The following is a 14,694-nucleotide window of genomic DNA, read 5'->3' as shown; positions in this document are numbered from 1 at the left end:
TGACAAGCCTGAAATAGTCGGTTAGGCAGGATGGCAACGCAATTTTGCGGTTTTCTTGGGCCAGTTCCTCAGTCATCCGACCCAGGATTACTGGGATGACAGGACCCTAAATTCAAGTTAGAAGCAAGCATTTACAATTCCAATCAAGCACCTGTGCGTACGATTGAGTGGGTCCGTGCAAATCTTTTTCGACCCTCCACGGTCGGGGTCTGGTGTGCCGCTTCTTTCCCAAATTGTGTTGCCATGTTTGTAATCTGCGGGCCTTGCGTGAGCGCAGGTGAAAGCCATGAGGACAGTGGTGAGAATTGAGATTGAAAATTTCATCTTGATACAAAGACAGCCTGCAATAGTCGTGGTTTGGAGTGGTTGATGGCTTGAGTGGGTGAGTAGGTCCAAGTCCTAGAGCTTAGGACTCCGGACTATATACATTGCTCTTCCCTCCTTTACCAGCGTGCTGGTACTGGTCTCATTGTGTGATCACATCGGATAGCAATGGAATCTGTTTAAGAGCCTAGACTGGCACAGTCACTACCCTAGGTCCGATCGATAGTGTGCACAAGTCTAGCCCGTCTAAGAGCACTGTTTGATCGCCAAAACCAGCATTTTACAAGGACTTCGGCGAATTGCAGTGTAGGATCCAAGGGTTATATACGCCAACAGTGTGCCGCAGACTATCGATCGGGCCTGAGATGGTGACTGTAGGTCGTGTGGTCGGCAGAAGTGGCGAGAAAGGAGGTGCGCGGCTTCCCAGGCTTGTTTCTCGTTCGCCTGCAAGTGCGCCTTTGCTAATGTTCTCCTGAGCTCAAGTTAGGGCTCAGAAAGGGTCTTGTCTGACCACATCCAAGCTCGCGATCATGGTCTCCGCATCTGTGATTAGGTGCTTGACTCTTTGCCTCTGGTAGACATCTTCCAACTATTTTTCCGTATTGGTTTGCCGGGATCGCAAGAGCGTATGTGCACGCTCTCAGAGAAGCGCTGAGAAACGGGAGGAAGACTTTGACTGGCTTTCGCTGTTTCGATAAAGAGTGCCACGACAGCTAAAAAGGAGTGTGTAGGTCAGTTGCTCTTAAGAACAACACATAGAACTTAGCTCGCTGACATATGCAGATAGCTCTTCTTCTGGCGTGCTTATGAGCTTGATCCTGTAGTCCTCATGTTCGGACAGTGCTACTCGTCGCGTCAAAGTCTGCGGACTGTTGGGCTAGTTAGTTCTAGAGCTGAGGTCCAACGCTGCTGCAATTTAAGCTTGTCTTGGCACGGGGGCAGACACCGATAGAACTATGCTTTCCTTGTCGAGCCTCACGTCTTCAAACGTGCATTGGCATCATCGGCATACTCCAGAAGATACGCTCCCGGCAAGTGATGTGCCGTGCAGCACAAATGCGACCTCTCGGAAGGGACGATGGTTGGCGCGCAGCACCGCCGCGTGGCATGAACCGACAGGAGAGGCAGCATGCGCGACGCGTTGTCGGGACCTGAGGATATCGTTTCTTTCCGTGATCCGGCGATCGGATGAAGATGGACCACAGGAAGCTCAGTCTTCCGTGATACTGCAACCACATTGTTCAGGCACTCGCGTGTGGCTCAGGCACCCAACTGGAGGAGCTTCCGAAACTTCCTTCTCCCTCAAGAGCCAGCACTTCGCACTTTCTAATGGCCTGAACAAAGAGGCCTGCTCCCTGCCTTATGACGACGAATCTCTGCTGCTGCTGGCTGATTTCAATGATGAGCTATATTTGACTTGCGGCACGAGACTCCTGGATATCCCAGGTTGACCGGATACCATGACTCGGACACTGCCGAATCACCCTCTGGTGGTTCTCGATCTCAGTAAACGATCTGTAAGTGCCATACAGCTCGGATTCCAGGTCGCGGCTTCAGCAGCAGCATAGACGTCAATGGCTCAACGACGGGCGACGTGCCGTGCAACTCGCACAACCGTTGTGTCCTGCAACATCCCTTCGAAAGGGTCCGAAGGGCTCCAAAACTCGCTTGCGTCGACCGATCTCTCCGAAATTGGTGAAGTTACACTCATCTCAGGTGAAGGTGTGCAATCAACCTGGAGGTCTTCAGGACTGGGATGTGCGCAGCAGTGAAGACGAGATTAGTCGCAGAGGCCAACCGCCGTGACCAGCGAACGGTCTGCTTCATGCTGTTCGCCGCTTCGAACGCCGCCAATCTGCGGATCGCCTTGGGCTCTAATGGCAGATCTTGTGACGTCCAACACCTTGGACATCTTTCGCGCCTGACTTCCCAATGCACGCCACACAGGCCCAACTGACCTCTATACGCTCATTATCCGTGGCAGTAAAGTCTGAAGATGCGCTGCAGAGCATCGATAGGCTGCAGTGGCTTGTTGGTACTTTACACATCTTTGACGAAAGCGCAACGACAAGGCCTCCTCGAAGCGCGAACACCTTCACCGCGAGACATCGAACCAAGAGACTTCTGGAGCGATCTACAAACCAATCACATCGACTCCGTCGCCAACGCCGCACAAGCACTCGTGAATCAAAAGTTCCCTGGAGAAACGCCGACGAATGTGAATTTGCAGACAGTGGCATGGCCGAGCACGTATCAGATTGGTGGCACAACGTACACGGCAATACCCACGGTGACCCAGGCGTCAACATCGATGACCTCGGAGTCTACTACGAGCACGGACTCGTCCAGCATCGCATCCAGCACGTCGGTGTCGACCACAGAATCATCTACCTCGGTCACCTCTTCAACGTCAACGCCAACGCCGACGGAAGTCCACAAGAAAAACCACATCAACGATGGCGATCGCAAAGTTGCAATCGCCTTGGGAGTCATATTCATCTTGGCAGGTATTGTTGCGGCGCTACTAGTGCTGTTGGCTGCATGGTCTAGGAAACGAAGAACAGGCAGCTACTTCAAACCTGCAAGGTGCCCAGATTGCACTTCATCAGGCGCGCCGTCTGTTTTGTTCGGTGTTGATCGGAACTCGGGGGCTTGGAGGGCCGAGCACAATGAACAAACACATAGCTGGCTTGCAGGTGCAAGAGCCTTTGGTTCAGTCAGGTCTGGAGGGACGAATTCGATTAGAGCCAACTTTCCGGAAATGACTGGAAGTGCCGAAAGGCTTCCGATTCCAGTCGAGCCCGGGCAGGCATTAGCCACTCACCATGATTTTCCGCTGGTGGGCGATAGCTGTTCCAGCCGAGGGAACGGACGATTGCAGAAGTCTCGTCCTACGACACGAGAAGGGTTCATCGAGCTCCACGATGCTCCTGCCGGAACGGCCGAACTATCTGGAGATGATCTGAACACGATCAATGAGCTGGAGGGCGACTCTGCAGACCAAATCCAGCCTATCACCAGGCGACTCTCGAGCTTCCCATTCATGTTCAGCTCGAGTGTCAGAGGTGATAGTGATGCAGCCACCACCCCTGGTGGCATGGCGTCCAGATCAAACAGCGGAAATACAAGAACTACAGCATCAGAGTTAGATGCCAATGAGTCTGTCGTAAGAAGACGCCATTCTAGCCTTACGAAACTCACCATCAACCCTGTTGTTATGGCAAACGTCACCGGATCTGAAACAAACCTCCGAAACTCCAGTAATGGCTTTGGTATAACAGTTTCGGATCTGGATCATGACAAAAATCTCCGACCTTCGGAAATGGACGGCGAGTCTCCTACAAGAAGGGCTTCAACATGGCGCGAACTGCAACGTAGCACGTTCACTGTGGACGACCTGAAAGCTGAAATTGAAAGCTTCAACGCGTTACTCGTATCCGGTTCCGAAGGCGCTACTACTAGTGTTGCAACCTCTCCAACAGCCATGGATGATGATCGCCGAGCCTCAGTTCTCAGTCCGTCATCGACTGGCGCTTGGTCAGAGGCACGCGATACATCTCTGGACGAGACTTGCACGGCACCTACAGACTATACTGCACGCACGCCCTCCAATGCGTCACAATCAGCCAAATCTTCATCATCGTCAGGGGATGGCTCGCCAACTGGGTATGTCTCGGCGTTACGTCCTGCATCTCGTTTACCCGACATCAAAACGACAGAAGTGTTCCTTCCACCTCGGCCACCTCAAGTCCTTCTTTCAGCAACGAAGCCCAGCAGCATACACTCTGTTTCGTCGATATCGACGCTTTCCACGCCTCGCTTACCTGCACCTCCTACGCCAAGTGAGCGCGACACCATCTTGAACAGGCTTAAGCAACAAACCTCCTCTCCGCGCATAGCACCGACAAACACCTCACCGGCATGGGCTCCGGCCGGTGCGTACGCGATGGCACCCATATGGAGGAAGAAACGCCCTGCGCCCCTCACACCGGACTTCCTCCTACCCTCCGCCAATAGCCCACGTTTAGTGTCACCATTGAGCGGTGGCGGCGGATATGGAACCAAGAGTCCACTTTCCGCCCTTGCCTCCTCCTTCGAGGATCTTTCGAAGACAACCACACTCAGAGCTCCAGATCCCACTGCCTACCCATCTAGCGAAGCCTTGGCAAGCCCAGCTTCAGCAAGTTCACCTCGAAGACCAAGACCAAGACCTCTCTCGCCGGACTGGCTTCCAGAGACACTGCGAGCGGGCAACGGAGCAAGAAAAGGATCGGCCGACTCTGCGAGCGGCGACAATGCAGAGCCCAAGAATGACAACAGCGGCCCAGTCGAGAATCTCGGCGCAGCGGAAGAAGACCACATCCTCTCGCACCGCCACAGCCAATACTTCCGTCGATGTTCAAGACTTGATCCGGGCTCTCCATACTCGTACACTCACGCCCCCGTTACCCCCAAGTTCCAAAGCGGAGGGAAAGCTATCCACTACCCTACCTCCGAAGAAGTCAAGAAGTTTTCTTTCGACGACGGATCACGGGAGTCATCTAGTCACGGAACCGAGGTTCATTTCGAAGCCAGAGACGACGGAGATGATGGATGGAAGCCTTCCGGTTCTGATCTTGAGGGCGGAGCTGGAAGATGGGCTCTCATGGCTTGAGAAATCGATTCAGTGTGAAACCTTTCGCTTCTTCACCTCGTCTTTGCTGCAGGCAGTACGTGCAGATTTACATGACTATCTCTTTGGACGAACACGAATAATGGTGTGAGAGCTTCGAATGTACATAGTTATACACATTTTGTGCGAGCATACGCCGTTTGGCGTGGGCATCAATTGCAATAGCGGGTCCGACATAATTATTGGCAAAGTGGGTCGACAACAGCGGAGTTGGAAGACATAGTAATGAGTCGCAAGTGCATTAGATACCATTTCAGTTGGAGAAGTAGTCGGTTTAGATGCAGTTACCTTTCGTCATGTTTCCTTGCTATCTCTCGTTTTGAAATTCGGAGGTCAGAAACAGCGTAAAGATAGATCAATTTCAGATCTCATCGCAAAAGTTTCAAGAATCGAACCGGCCACGTTTTTCACAACGATAACTCAATTCCGCCAACACACTGAGGCGAACAGGACTCAAACGTCATCGACGGTACCCTGACCTCCACCACTGGCAACTTGCCCAAATCACCCGAAGGTGTTCATCGCTGAGTTCTCAGACGATTCCCTCAATTCCCTTCAATGCCGTATGTCTGACACACAACCATTCGCCTGTGAAGTCATTGCGCTTCCACTCGAACAAACTCACGCCTTGCGTTGCGATTCCGCCCGGCTGACCGGAAGCCTCGGCATTAACATAGACGTTCGCGCAGCCGAGGAATTCATCGAGCTCGCATGACGTGCCGAGGATGTTGATGTAGACGTTTGGTGCGTGGGAATGGATGAATTTGTAGCTGCCGAGAATGGTCAGAGTAGAACAAAAGAATTGTGCGGCTTCGGAAACATGGAAGTCACACAGGGTACATGCGGTGAGAGAGGATTCAGCAGGAGCACTGGACGCGATCGGGAAGGGAAAAGGAAAAGAGAGACCCACGTCTCCAGGTGCTTCCACCAGGAATCCACTTCAGGAAACTCAGTCAATCTCGCAGTAAAGCAAGAATGGTCGACGATACACGCCAGTCGCTCTGCATTGGCCCAGTCCCGATTGTTGATCGAATCGATAAATTCGCAGGACATTCGAACCAGATATTGCGAAGTCGACTCAATTGGCTCCGTCAGCATAGATGGCGTAGCAGTCGAGGCAGTCGAAGCTTCGCTCGTGGTCTGATGAGTCGGATCATACGTCGGATCATACAGGCCGTTGTCATCATCGAGGTGGTGTGGCACTATCATACTTGCATCGTCAAGGAGGAGGTGAGCCCAGCTATCATCGGACATTGGATACGACGTAGGTGGTTGTTGTTGCTCGAACCCGCCTGAGGGTGGGGTTGCTGGGATCCAGATGGAACCTGAGCGAGAGGGAGCTGGAGTGCGGAATTTGATGGGTGTGTGAGCGGCTGAGGAGGCCGGACTGGCAGGAATGAAGATTGCTGCGTGCTCCATCATTTTGAGGAGTGCAGTGCTTGATTTCCTTCAGGGCGGAGTGAACGCGGGTGGAGTTGCGGTGGCCCGAGGGGCGTGTGACAACGATTGAGTCAAAGAAGCGAATAACGTGGGTGAGCGCGTAGCTCGAGGGCCGTAGCCCTGGGAGAACTGAATTGAATGCAAGGCGAAGGGTGTACAGAGGGTAAAGCCTGACCAAGGCAAATAGTGATTGTGCGTGTAGTGGAGAGAGAGGAGAGGAGGAGGAAACGCGGAAGTTGTGATTCACTTGAAGTCTCCCCCGCCCCGCTTTTTCCGGTAACCCTACTTGTTAACGCCGGCAAGAGCCGCAACTTTTCGACATCCCAGATCGTTCTCGTTCTCGATCCGACTTGCAGCTCCAACACCAACATCACAGCATTCATCATGGACTACCAAAACCGCGCCGGCTCCAAATTCGGTGGAGGTGGTGTCGCCTCCCAAAGCGCCGTCAACGCTGACCGCCGCGAACGTCTCCGAAAACTCGCTCTCGAAACCATCGATCTCGACAAAGATCCCTACTTCTTCAAAAACCACGTCGGATCCTTCGAATGTCGTCTCTGTTTGACCGTCCACCAGAACGATGGCTCCTATCTCGCTCACACCCAAGGTCGCAAGCATCAGACCAATCTCGCGCGACGTGCAGCCAAAGATGCGCAGATGGGAAAGAAGACCGAGGAGGGCTATACGGGCGCAAACGCCGTACAAGTAAAGCGGAACATTGTCAAAATTGGCCGACCCGGTTACTCCGTGACCAAGACACGCGATCCCATCACGAGACAGGAAGGTCTGCTGTTCAGCCTACAATACCCGGAAATCGCACAAGGCGTTGAGCCCAAAGTGCGGTTCATGAGCGCCTATGAGCAGAAAGTGGAGGATCCTCCGGATAAGGCCTTCCAGTACTTGCTGGTTGCGGCGGAACCCTACGAGACATGCGGCTTCAAGATTCAAGCGAGAGATATTGATCGCAGAGAAGAGAAGTATTGGACGTGGTGGGATGCAGATAGTAAGCAGTATTGGGTGCAGATCAATTTCAAGACGGAGAGAGAGGAGAGATTTAGTGGTGTGCCTGGTCTGGCTCCGGGAAAGAGATGAGGTGGACAACGAGAATCTCGGGCGAAATTATTGGTCCAGAAGCAGAGAGCAGAGAACGCGCAGTGTCGTGGCAGCACGATTTGCGATTGTGGGCGCGAATATGAAAGTGTGCCCGGTGCGGCTATCGTGTATAGCGTCGACGAGGTCGCGAACCCAATTGTGCCAGTGAAGGCGCGAGCGAACTTTTGAGTAAGGCGCACGTGGGCCCCGGCGGTGAAGGACAACACGATACGCAAAAAGGCAAAAAAGGCTCTCTGTAAGCGACTGCTATTATACATCCTGGTCAAACGATAGCTGATCCTTACAAGCATCCTTCGGCCTTGCGCGGCCGTCTCGATATTTCCCGCGTCGCAGACTCAAGTGACGCACGTGCGTCCAACACTGCAGACCATAAGCTTGCATGTGAGCTACTCCTTTCGTTTTACTGAACTCATCTCAGTGGAAAACGTGCTGGTCTTCGCTGAGGCGCAGCTACCTGCGCGGACTCGGCTCTTGGTGCACGCGAGCGATTCTCGAAGGTCTCCACGACATCCCAACTCAGTGCTCGCAAGGCCGCGTATTCACCTTCGCTGAGAGTGTAGACCCCATCCTCCTAGAATCGCGAGAGCAGTAAATCCAGTCGCCGTTGGATAGCAACGTGGTGCTCCATGTACCAGTCGTACCGCACACTGTGCTCACCCGCATTCAAGATTTTCTGCCGAAAAGTGTCGAAGCTCTTGGCAATCTGTTCGCTCACTCCGATTTCAAGCATGTCCCAGGTCGTCAAGTGGAACGGCTCGTACATATTTAGGAGGTCTTTGTAAAAGGTCAAAGATGCGCTTTGCTGGAAAATCGTCCTGCTTTCGGTGTTGAACAACTCCTCCTGGTCCCTCGGGCAAGTGTTGTAACCTTGTATGAACCAGTTCGTGATGCATGGTTTGCAGAACATATGGCCGGCCGCGCACTGAAGTAGGACGGGTTTTTCCAACTTGCCATGGCAGATGGGGCATTGCGGTGCTGGTAAGTTCAGAACTGCTGGTACAGCTATGAGAGCGTCGCAAAGGAAAGCTTCAGGACTCAATTGGGGTTCAGGACTCTGTCGGGGTTCAGGGTCTGGTTGGGGCGCAGGACTCGGTTGGGGTGCAGGTTGGTCAGACTTGCGGCGCAGCCAACGGAGGAGTTCGCGCATGGTTGCGATGGCGATGCGTGCATTTCGAGGCATCTGATCGACAAGTGATGCTGAGCCGTGTCTTGTGTAAATGCAAGGCTGCGCCGACTGACTCCCTCCTGGTACGATATGGGTCTAGCTCTGCTGAATGGTGCGCCTGTGACCTCGAGATCAATAGTGATGGAAACAGGAGATGTTGTTGGATTATGTGCGTGGTCAAAACATCAAGTGAACAGCTACCTGTACGACTGTTGTGTTGGGCGACGGGACTTCTAAGCACGGGCATCTCGTCACCAATTCCTTCCTGCCAGGTCCGTGACTACCGTTCATATCCACCAAATGAATGCAACAACGACGCACCACCAGAAGGCTCCACCGCTCTCGTGCAGAAACCAGCACCACTGCCGCCGCTGCCATCCCCTAAAATCCCTTGGCGTTTCCTCCAACCAAAAAAATCGAAACAGCAAAAATACAATACATACATACAGCAACAACAACCTCATCAACAAAACTGCAAAATGAAAAGACAAAAAAATTGGGGCCCGAGCAACTACACTCTTTACAACGCCTCGAACTCTGCGCCGAACTGATCCTCGTCAGAGGAACTCCTTAGACTGCACGGTCACAAATCAGGTCGGAACTTGAATCGACATCAGAACAACTTCGAAGTTTCTCAGGCAAGAAGTGGTAATCTTGAGTGTAAGACGCAACATTGTAGACTGTGCGAATGCTCTCAACCAGTGAGCTAACTCGGGTTGAAAGCAATGACCAAAAAGAACAATATATACATTCACCCCCTCCCTCTCCCTCTCCTTCTCCCAAAAAAAAAAGAGAAACACGGAACCGAATCGACAAAAAAAAGGGCCCGAGCAACTACACTCTTTACTAACACCTCGAACTCTGCGCCAGAACTGATCCTCGTCAGAGGAACTCCTTAGATTGGCACCTGTCACCAATCATTGAGATTGGGGGCATGAATCATAATCAGTTTGGAACTTGAATCGACATCAGAACAACTTCGAAATTCGTGGATGAGTGGTAATCTTGAGTGGAAGACGCAACGTTGTGAATGTGCGAATGCTCTCATACCAAGTGAGCTAACCCGGGTTGAAAGTGGTAATTTGAAAGACGAATTTATACGTCAATTGGGGCGGTGTCTGGGGTGCCGACTCTGCCGAGTTGGGAGGAGAGGTGACGGCGGTGGCGGCGTTGGTGGGGCGCGCGCGTTTGGGGAGGTGAGGGTTGAAGTGAAGGCAACTGCCAGCGCGGAAGTCGTGTTTGCGGCGGGTCGGTTGGAGGGGGCCAGAACATGAGGGATTGCAGAGCAGGTTGACATGAGCGCAGAAGGAAACATCTAATTGTATTCGATACGGAGGCGCTCGTGACCTTCATGTTGAGGATGAGCCACTCATATGGCTCACCTATCACGAGTCTCTTCGGAAGTGAAGGTTCAACAAGAACAGAAGCCATGCATCATTACTTTCGCTACCTGAGAAAGAAACCCGCTCAAACAATTTGCTCTGATCTAGCAATACCCCAAAGAACAACGCCAGAACCTGTAGCCGCACTCTGGGCCCTAAAACTCCGTATCGCTCGTGTCAGGACTTGGAAGCATCATGTCCGGGGCCACAGCTGCAGGAGCACTGGGCTGATTGACTCCACCAGTCGTCGCAGTCGAACCTGGCAGCCGCCTCATGTCCGGGAAACCTGGCGGAGGAGGGCCACGGAAATTGATCGTTCCAGGCTGAATTATAATCTCTCTCAGAAACTTACAACTCTCCTGATATTGCCGTTCGTCCCATCTGCTCCAATCCGGCTCTCCTCTGTTGTCCCTCAACCTGAAGTACTGCATAGCATGGAAATCGTACTCTTGAATTTCCTCCACCAACTCGGGTGGCACTCGTTGTCCCGCTGCACGTCTATCGTTCGCACGTTGATGATTTTTTCTCCCACGTCTTGTGACCTCCCCATCAGTGAAGCAGATCTGGAGCATCGAGTGCGGGTGAATGCGAGCGAGCTCATGGTCGTGAAAAGGTGGTTCTTGGACGTACGCCTCGCGGTCCAAGATCTGTGTGCATGGATCCTCTCTGCCAAATGTTGGAGCCACAGCTCGATTGCGTAGCTCAAAGAGTGGTAGGGTGCCGAAGCCGCATGTGGGGCATTCGTCGTGGGTGCAGAACCAATCTTGAGCGCACAAGATGCAGATCTGATGGCTGTGAGGGCAGCGCGGAACCGTGATGGCGCGGTGGAACTTTGAGAAGGACTTCGTGCAGCCGGGGCAGTAAGGGCGGGTTATTGTTGGTGCAAGATCCTGTTGCAGCTGTCGCATGATAGCGCCCTCGAATTCGTCGTGCCATGGGAGACGATGAGGATGAGCCATGTTCTCGTCGGCGAACGGGTCGCGCGCGAAGCAGTCGCTGATTGAGGTTGGAAGTGCTTCTTCAAGTCGGTTGTGGAGCAAGATCTTCAATGGCCGATGGTTCAAGAAGGTTGTTTGGATAGTCTTGCAGAGAATTTGTGCTGTCAGTGAAGTGGAAACGGCGCGAAGGTGTGCTTAAAGAAGGAGACTGTTGTGCCACCTTCTGTTTCCTTCCGCGCGAGTATCTGTCGTCGCCCGCGCAACGGCGCCGGAAGGCAACAGCAAACGGCCAACAATGCTTCGCGTCAAGGAAGAACAACGGCATTGATTGGAAAGAGTAGCTCAGCAAGCGGTTTCATTAGGTTTCTGCACCTTCTGCTCATGCTTCCGATTGAAAATGCAATTACCCCTGCGCCGGCGACACAAGATCCATACATGCAATTGAGACCTCACAGCAAAAGCGCGCCAACACCCACCACAGCAGCAGCGACACCGAAACCAGTGGGTCGAGCTGCGCCAGCCGTCACAGTCACCACGCTTTGGGTGACCGTGACTACATCTTGGCTAATTGTGAACAAATGTTTGCGACCATCGGTAGTGGCACTGTTTTCAGTCTGGTCCTGATCCTCGCTACTGCCACTGTCGTCGAACTTCTTCGCTTTCACAGTCACAGTCTTCGCCTTGGGAGCCTTGACTGTGACGGTCTTCGCTTTCGGAGCTTTTATCGTTGTCGTCTTGGGGGGTGTGATCTTCGAAGTCTTCGCTGAGACTTTGACGGTGCTCGTCTTGGCGGCTGTGATGATGTTAGCATTCTTGCGCAACAGAGATGATGCTTATGGCGAAGAATCAGTGTCTTTATGAAGTGTAAAACTTACGAAGCAACCCGTTCGTAACTTTTCCGAGCGGATTGGTCTTGATGATGTTGGTGACTTGTGCGGGCGCATTGACAATCGTCGTTCCAACACCGTTGGGTAGAATGCTCACGACTTGCGCAGGAGCGTTGTTCAACGTGTTCACCAAAGTAGTAGCGACTCCATTCGGCAAGATGGTCGTCACAATTCCAAGAGGCCCGGCGTTGGTGACCGTCACCACGGATGCTGGCTTTGTCACGGTAGCGATCGTGGTCGTGGGCTGTAAAGTTGTCGATACCATTGTGATGGTGGAATCCGGTACCGAAGAGACGACCACTGTAACAACGGAAGGCGTCGATGGAGCAGGCTGAGAAAGTGTACTCGTGACTACCCCGTGTGGCGCATCAGAGACGACAACGGTGACAATTGGAGTCGTCACGGTCCCAGGCTGGCCAAGCGTATTCGTGACTGTTGTTCCTGGACTCGGCGAGACCACAATACGAACAAAGGGAAAGGTCCCAACAGCAGTGGTGACATACGTTGTCGCCGGGATTGTGGTTGTGATGACCGCAGGAGAGGTGATGACTGGATTAATCGCTGAAGGAGTACCAGACAAAGTTGTGGTGCTCGGCCCGATCGGAATACCGTTGGACTGTGTGATGGTCGTCACGCCGGGATTGACAGCGGTGATGGTTGAAGTGCCTGTGGATCCTGACAAAACTGTGACGACCATAGGGACTGTCTGAACGATTGGAACGGTAGTCGCGAATGGTATCACCGAAGTAACGGTCTGATTCCAGACGGAAGTAGTGGTCGACAAGACAGGCTGACTCGCGGTGACGGTGACTTGGGGCCCGGTCACTGTCAGAGTGGCAATGTAGCTGATGTTGGGCTGAGCACTGGGTGTGATGATTTGCGTACCGTTTCCCGGGACAGTGACCGTGAGCGTGGCTCCACTTGGACTTGTGGAATTCGCGGTGATTGTCCTGGTGAGAGTTGGGCCGCCTGCAGTGCTGTTTACTGTAACAAAGACCGTTGCGCCATAGCTCGGAGTGCTTGACGGCGTGAGGTAGGTCAAATTTTGCATGGGGCCAGTTACAGTGGCAGTCTTCGCATAGCTGGTAGTGCTGCCATTTCCCTAAACAGTGACAGTGGTCGTAGCCGTGCCGGCCGAGGCATTTCCGGCGAGAGTGCTGAAGACTGGAAGAGGTGCGAAGGTGTCGCTAGCGGTCACAGTTTGCGTAGTTTGAGCGACAGCCGTGACGGTGACGGTGTTGTTGATGTAGCTCGTACTCGCAGATGTGCGATGTGTCGATGCGGCAGGGGCCACGAGAGGGGTCTTGCTGTCATGGGTGGTGACAGTGTGGACGGGTTGGCCGACTACTGTGACCGTGACTGTGTTCACGTTCGCGTTGGCGCTAGCAGTGGAGCTGCTCGAAGAGGCTTTTGGTGCCGGGCCAGAACCACCATCGCCAGAGACAGTGATAGTCTGGACATACGGCTCGGACGCTGTGATCGTGATCGTGTTGATGTTCGCTGGCGGCGCTGCAGCAGGGAGGGCTGCTGATGAGGAGCCTGATGTACCTGTTGCCTGTGAGCTTCTTGTCGTCACTGAACTTTGCTTTGAAAGAAGAGTGATCGTGTCCACCACTGTCAAGCTAATGGTCGTGACAGCAAGCCCTGGCACTTTGCTGGCGTTCGCGATGGGACTCGACACTGTGGCAACTGATTTCGAATCCGATGATGCACTGCTGTGCGAGCAGCCCGATCCGCGCCTGCAACTTGATCCAGGGAAAGCTGAGGTAGTTTGGCCATTCCCAGAACCTTGGCCAGAGCTTCCACCATTCCCGGTTCCAGATCCAGAGCCGGTCGAAGACGAGGACTGCTAGCCTTGTGGGGGAAAGGAATGCATACCAATCAGTGTAAAGTTTGCACATGCGATCGCCGTTTGATTCGCGAAATGTACAACAAGACTCCGATTAGTCATGCACTGACCGCAGCCTGGCGCGTCGTTGTTCGAGACGTAGTTCTCAAGGTAGCTTGTTGAAAGTCAGCTCTTTTCTCCTGCACAAGGTTCGACGCACCAACCTGGCTGTGAAGTTGGGGCCTGTGAAATTCCCATGCTTGCCCGACAGATCGCCCGCTTCACAAGTTTCAGGGTGAGTGGTGTTCGTGCACGGATAGTCGCTTGTGTATGGACTCAAGTGCGGGCCAGCAGCGGAGCAGTTCCAGTCAGGCCCAATCGGCTTCTCGTGGATGTGATAGACTAGAAGTTTGTAAGATTTCCTGCTCTCTTGCCAGCATCTTGTAGGCCACTCACGAAAGGGTCCTCCTTCTGTTGGCAAGCCCAGGAAATATGCCTGTACACTGACACCATTTCCGCCAGGTCCCTGCGAGACCGTGACATTGCCCGTCACGGACTTGCTGTCCGGAAGCTTGGCCAGCCATTGCGGCAAACCATTCCCCTCAGTGGCAGGTGTGACTGCGAGTGCGAGCTGGAGGGTAGAGATGGAGGCGAGTAGGTGTCGAAGGGCCTTCATGACGATGCGATTCCGATCTGAGGAAGCGACTGTCTCGAGTTGTGCGTGCGAATCGTCGTGGAGAGGGATGGCTGTTCAGCAGGATGTGCCAATGGTCGATGCTTGAAGGTCAGAGAAAGCACCAGAGCCAGCAGGAGATATCTGCTGTGCCAGTGTCAAGAAGGATAGGCGCTCAAAGGATGCACAAAGGTTGTGAGGATGAGAGATCTGTATGAGATGAGTCGTGTTGTATGCAGAATGGGAGGTGGAGGTAACGGAAGCGATCGAGG

General features: G+C 53.3%; 7 protein-coding genes across 7 annotated transcripts; 2 read left to right on the top strand and 5 right to left on the bottom strand.

Annotated features, from left to right (window-relative positions):
• Positions 1 to 2,577: 2,577 nt before the first annotated feature.
• RHO25_000217 (uncharacterized protein) lies at positions 2,578 to 2,823 on the bottom strand (the record flags this gene model as incomplete). The annotated part of the gene is made up of 1 exon (XM_065601988.1): positions 2,578 to 2,823. One exon carries the CDS (start codon positions 2,821 to 2,823, stop codon positions 2,578 to 2,580), a length of 246 nt encoding a protein of 81 aa, XP_065458060.1.
• A 262-nt stretch (positions 2,824 to 3,085) lies between these two features.
• RHO25_000216 (uncharacterized protein) lies at positions 3,086 to 4,978 on the top strand (the record flags this gene model as incomplete). The annotated part of the gene is made up of 1 exon (XM_023592841.2): positions 3,086 to 4,978. One exon carries the CDS (start codon positions 3,086 to 3,088, stop codon positions 4,976 to 4,978), a length of 1,893 nt encoding a protein of 630 aa, XP_023458586.2.
• A 550-nt stretch (positions 4,979 to 5,528) lies between these two features.
• RHO25_000215 (uncharacterized protein) lies at positions 5,529 to 6,418 on the bottom strand (the record flags this gene model as incomplete). Its single annotated transcript, XM_023592840.2, has 2 exons — positions 5,529 to 5,766; positions 5,907 to 6,418. 2 exons carry the CDS (start codon positions 6,416 to 6,418, stop codon positions 5,529 to 5,531), a joined length of 750 nt encoding a protein of 249 aa, XP_023458587.1.
• A 402-nt stretch (positions 6,419 to 6,820) lies between these two features.
• On the top strand, positions 6,821 to 7,528 carry RHO25_000214 (uncharacterized protein; the record flags this gene model as incomplete). The annotated part of the gene is made up of 1 exon (XM_023592839.2): positions 6,821 to 7,528. One exon carries the CDS (start codon positions 6,821 to 6,823, stop codon positions 7,526 to 7,528), a length of 708 nt encoding a protein of 235 aa, XP_023458580.1.
• A 592-nt stretch (positions 7,529 to 8,120) lies between these two features.
• Positions 8,121 to 8,696, bottom strand: RHO25_000213 (uncharacterized protein; the record flags this gene model as incomplete). Its single annotated transcript, XM_023592838.2, has 1 exon — positions 8,121 to 8,696. The coding sequence occupies one exon, from the start codon at positions 8,694 to 8,696 to the stop codon at positions 8,121 to 8,123; it is 576 nt and encodes a 191-aa protein (XP_023458581.2).
• A 1,555-nt stretch (positions 8,697 to 10,251) lies between these two features.
• RHO25_000212 (uncharacterized protein) lies at positions 10,252 to 12,972 on the bottom strand (the record flags this gene model as incomplete). Its single annotated transcript, XM_065601987.1, has 3 exons — positions 10,252 to 11,178; positions 11,511 to 11,827; positions 11,910 to 12,972. 3 exons carry the CDS (start codon positions 12,970 to 12,972, stop codon positions 10,252 to 10,254), a joined length of 2,307 nt encoding a protein of 768 aa, XP_065458059.1.
• Positions 12,973 to 13,023: 51 nt separating this feature from the next.
• On the bottom strand, positions 13,024 to 14,425 carry RHO25_000211 (uncharacterized protein; the record flags this gene model as incomplete). The annotated part of the gene is made up of 3 exons (XM_023592836.2): positions 13,024 to 13,476; positions 13,970 to 14,151; positions 14,206 to 14,425. 3 exons carry the CDS (start codon positions 14,423 to 14,425, stop codon positions 13,024 to 13,026), a joined length of 855 nt encoding a protein of 284 aa, XP_023458583.2.
• Positions 14,426 to 14,694: the final 269 nt, after the last annotated feature.

Source organism: Cercospora beticola, chromosome 1 (assembly GCF_033473495.1).
Source record: "Cercospora beticola chromosome 1, complete sequence".
NCBI lineage: Eukaryota > Fungi > Ascomycota > Dothideomycetes > Mycosphaerellales > Mycosphaerellaceae > Cercospora > Cercospora beticola.
The sequence above is the reverse complement of the archived record's forward strand: the minus strand, read 5'-3'. Positions and strand labels throughout refer to the sequence as shown.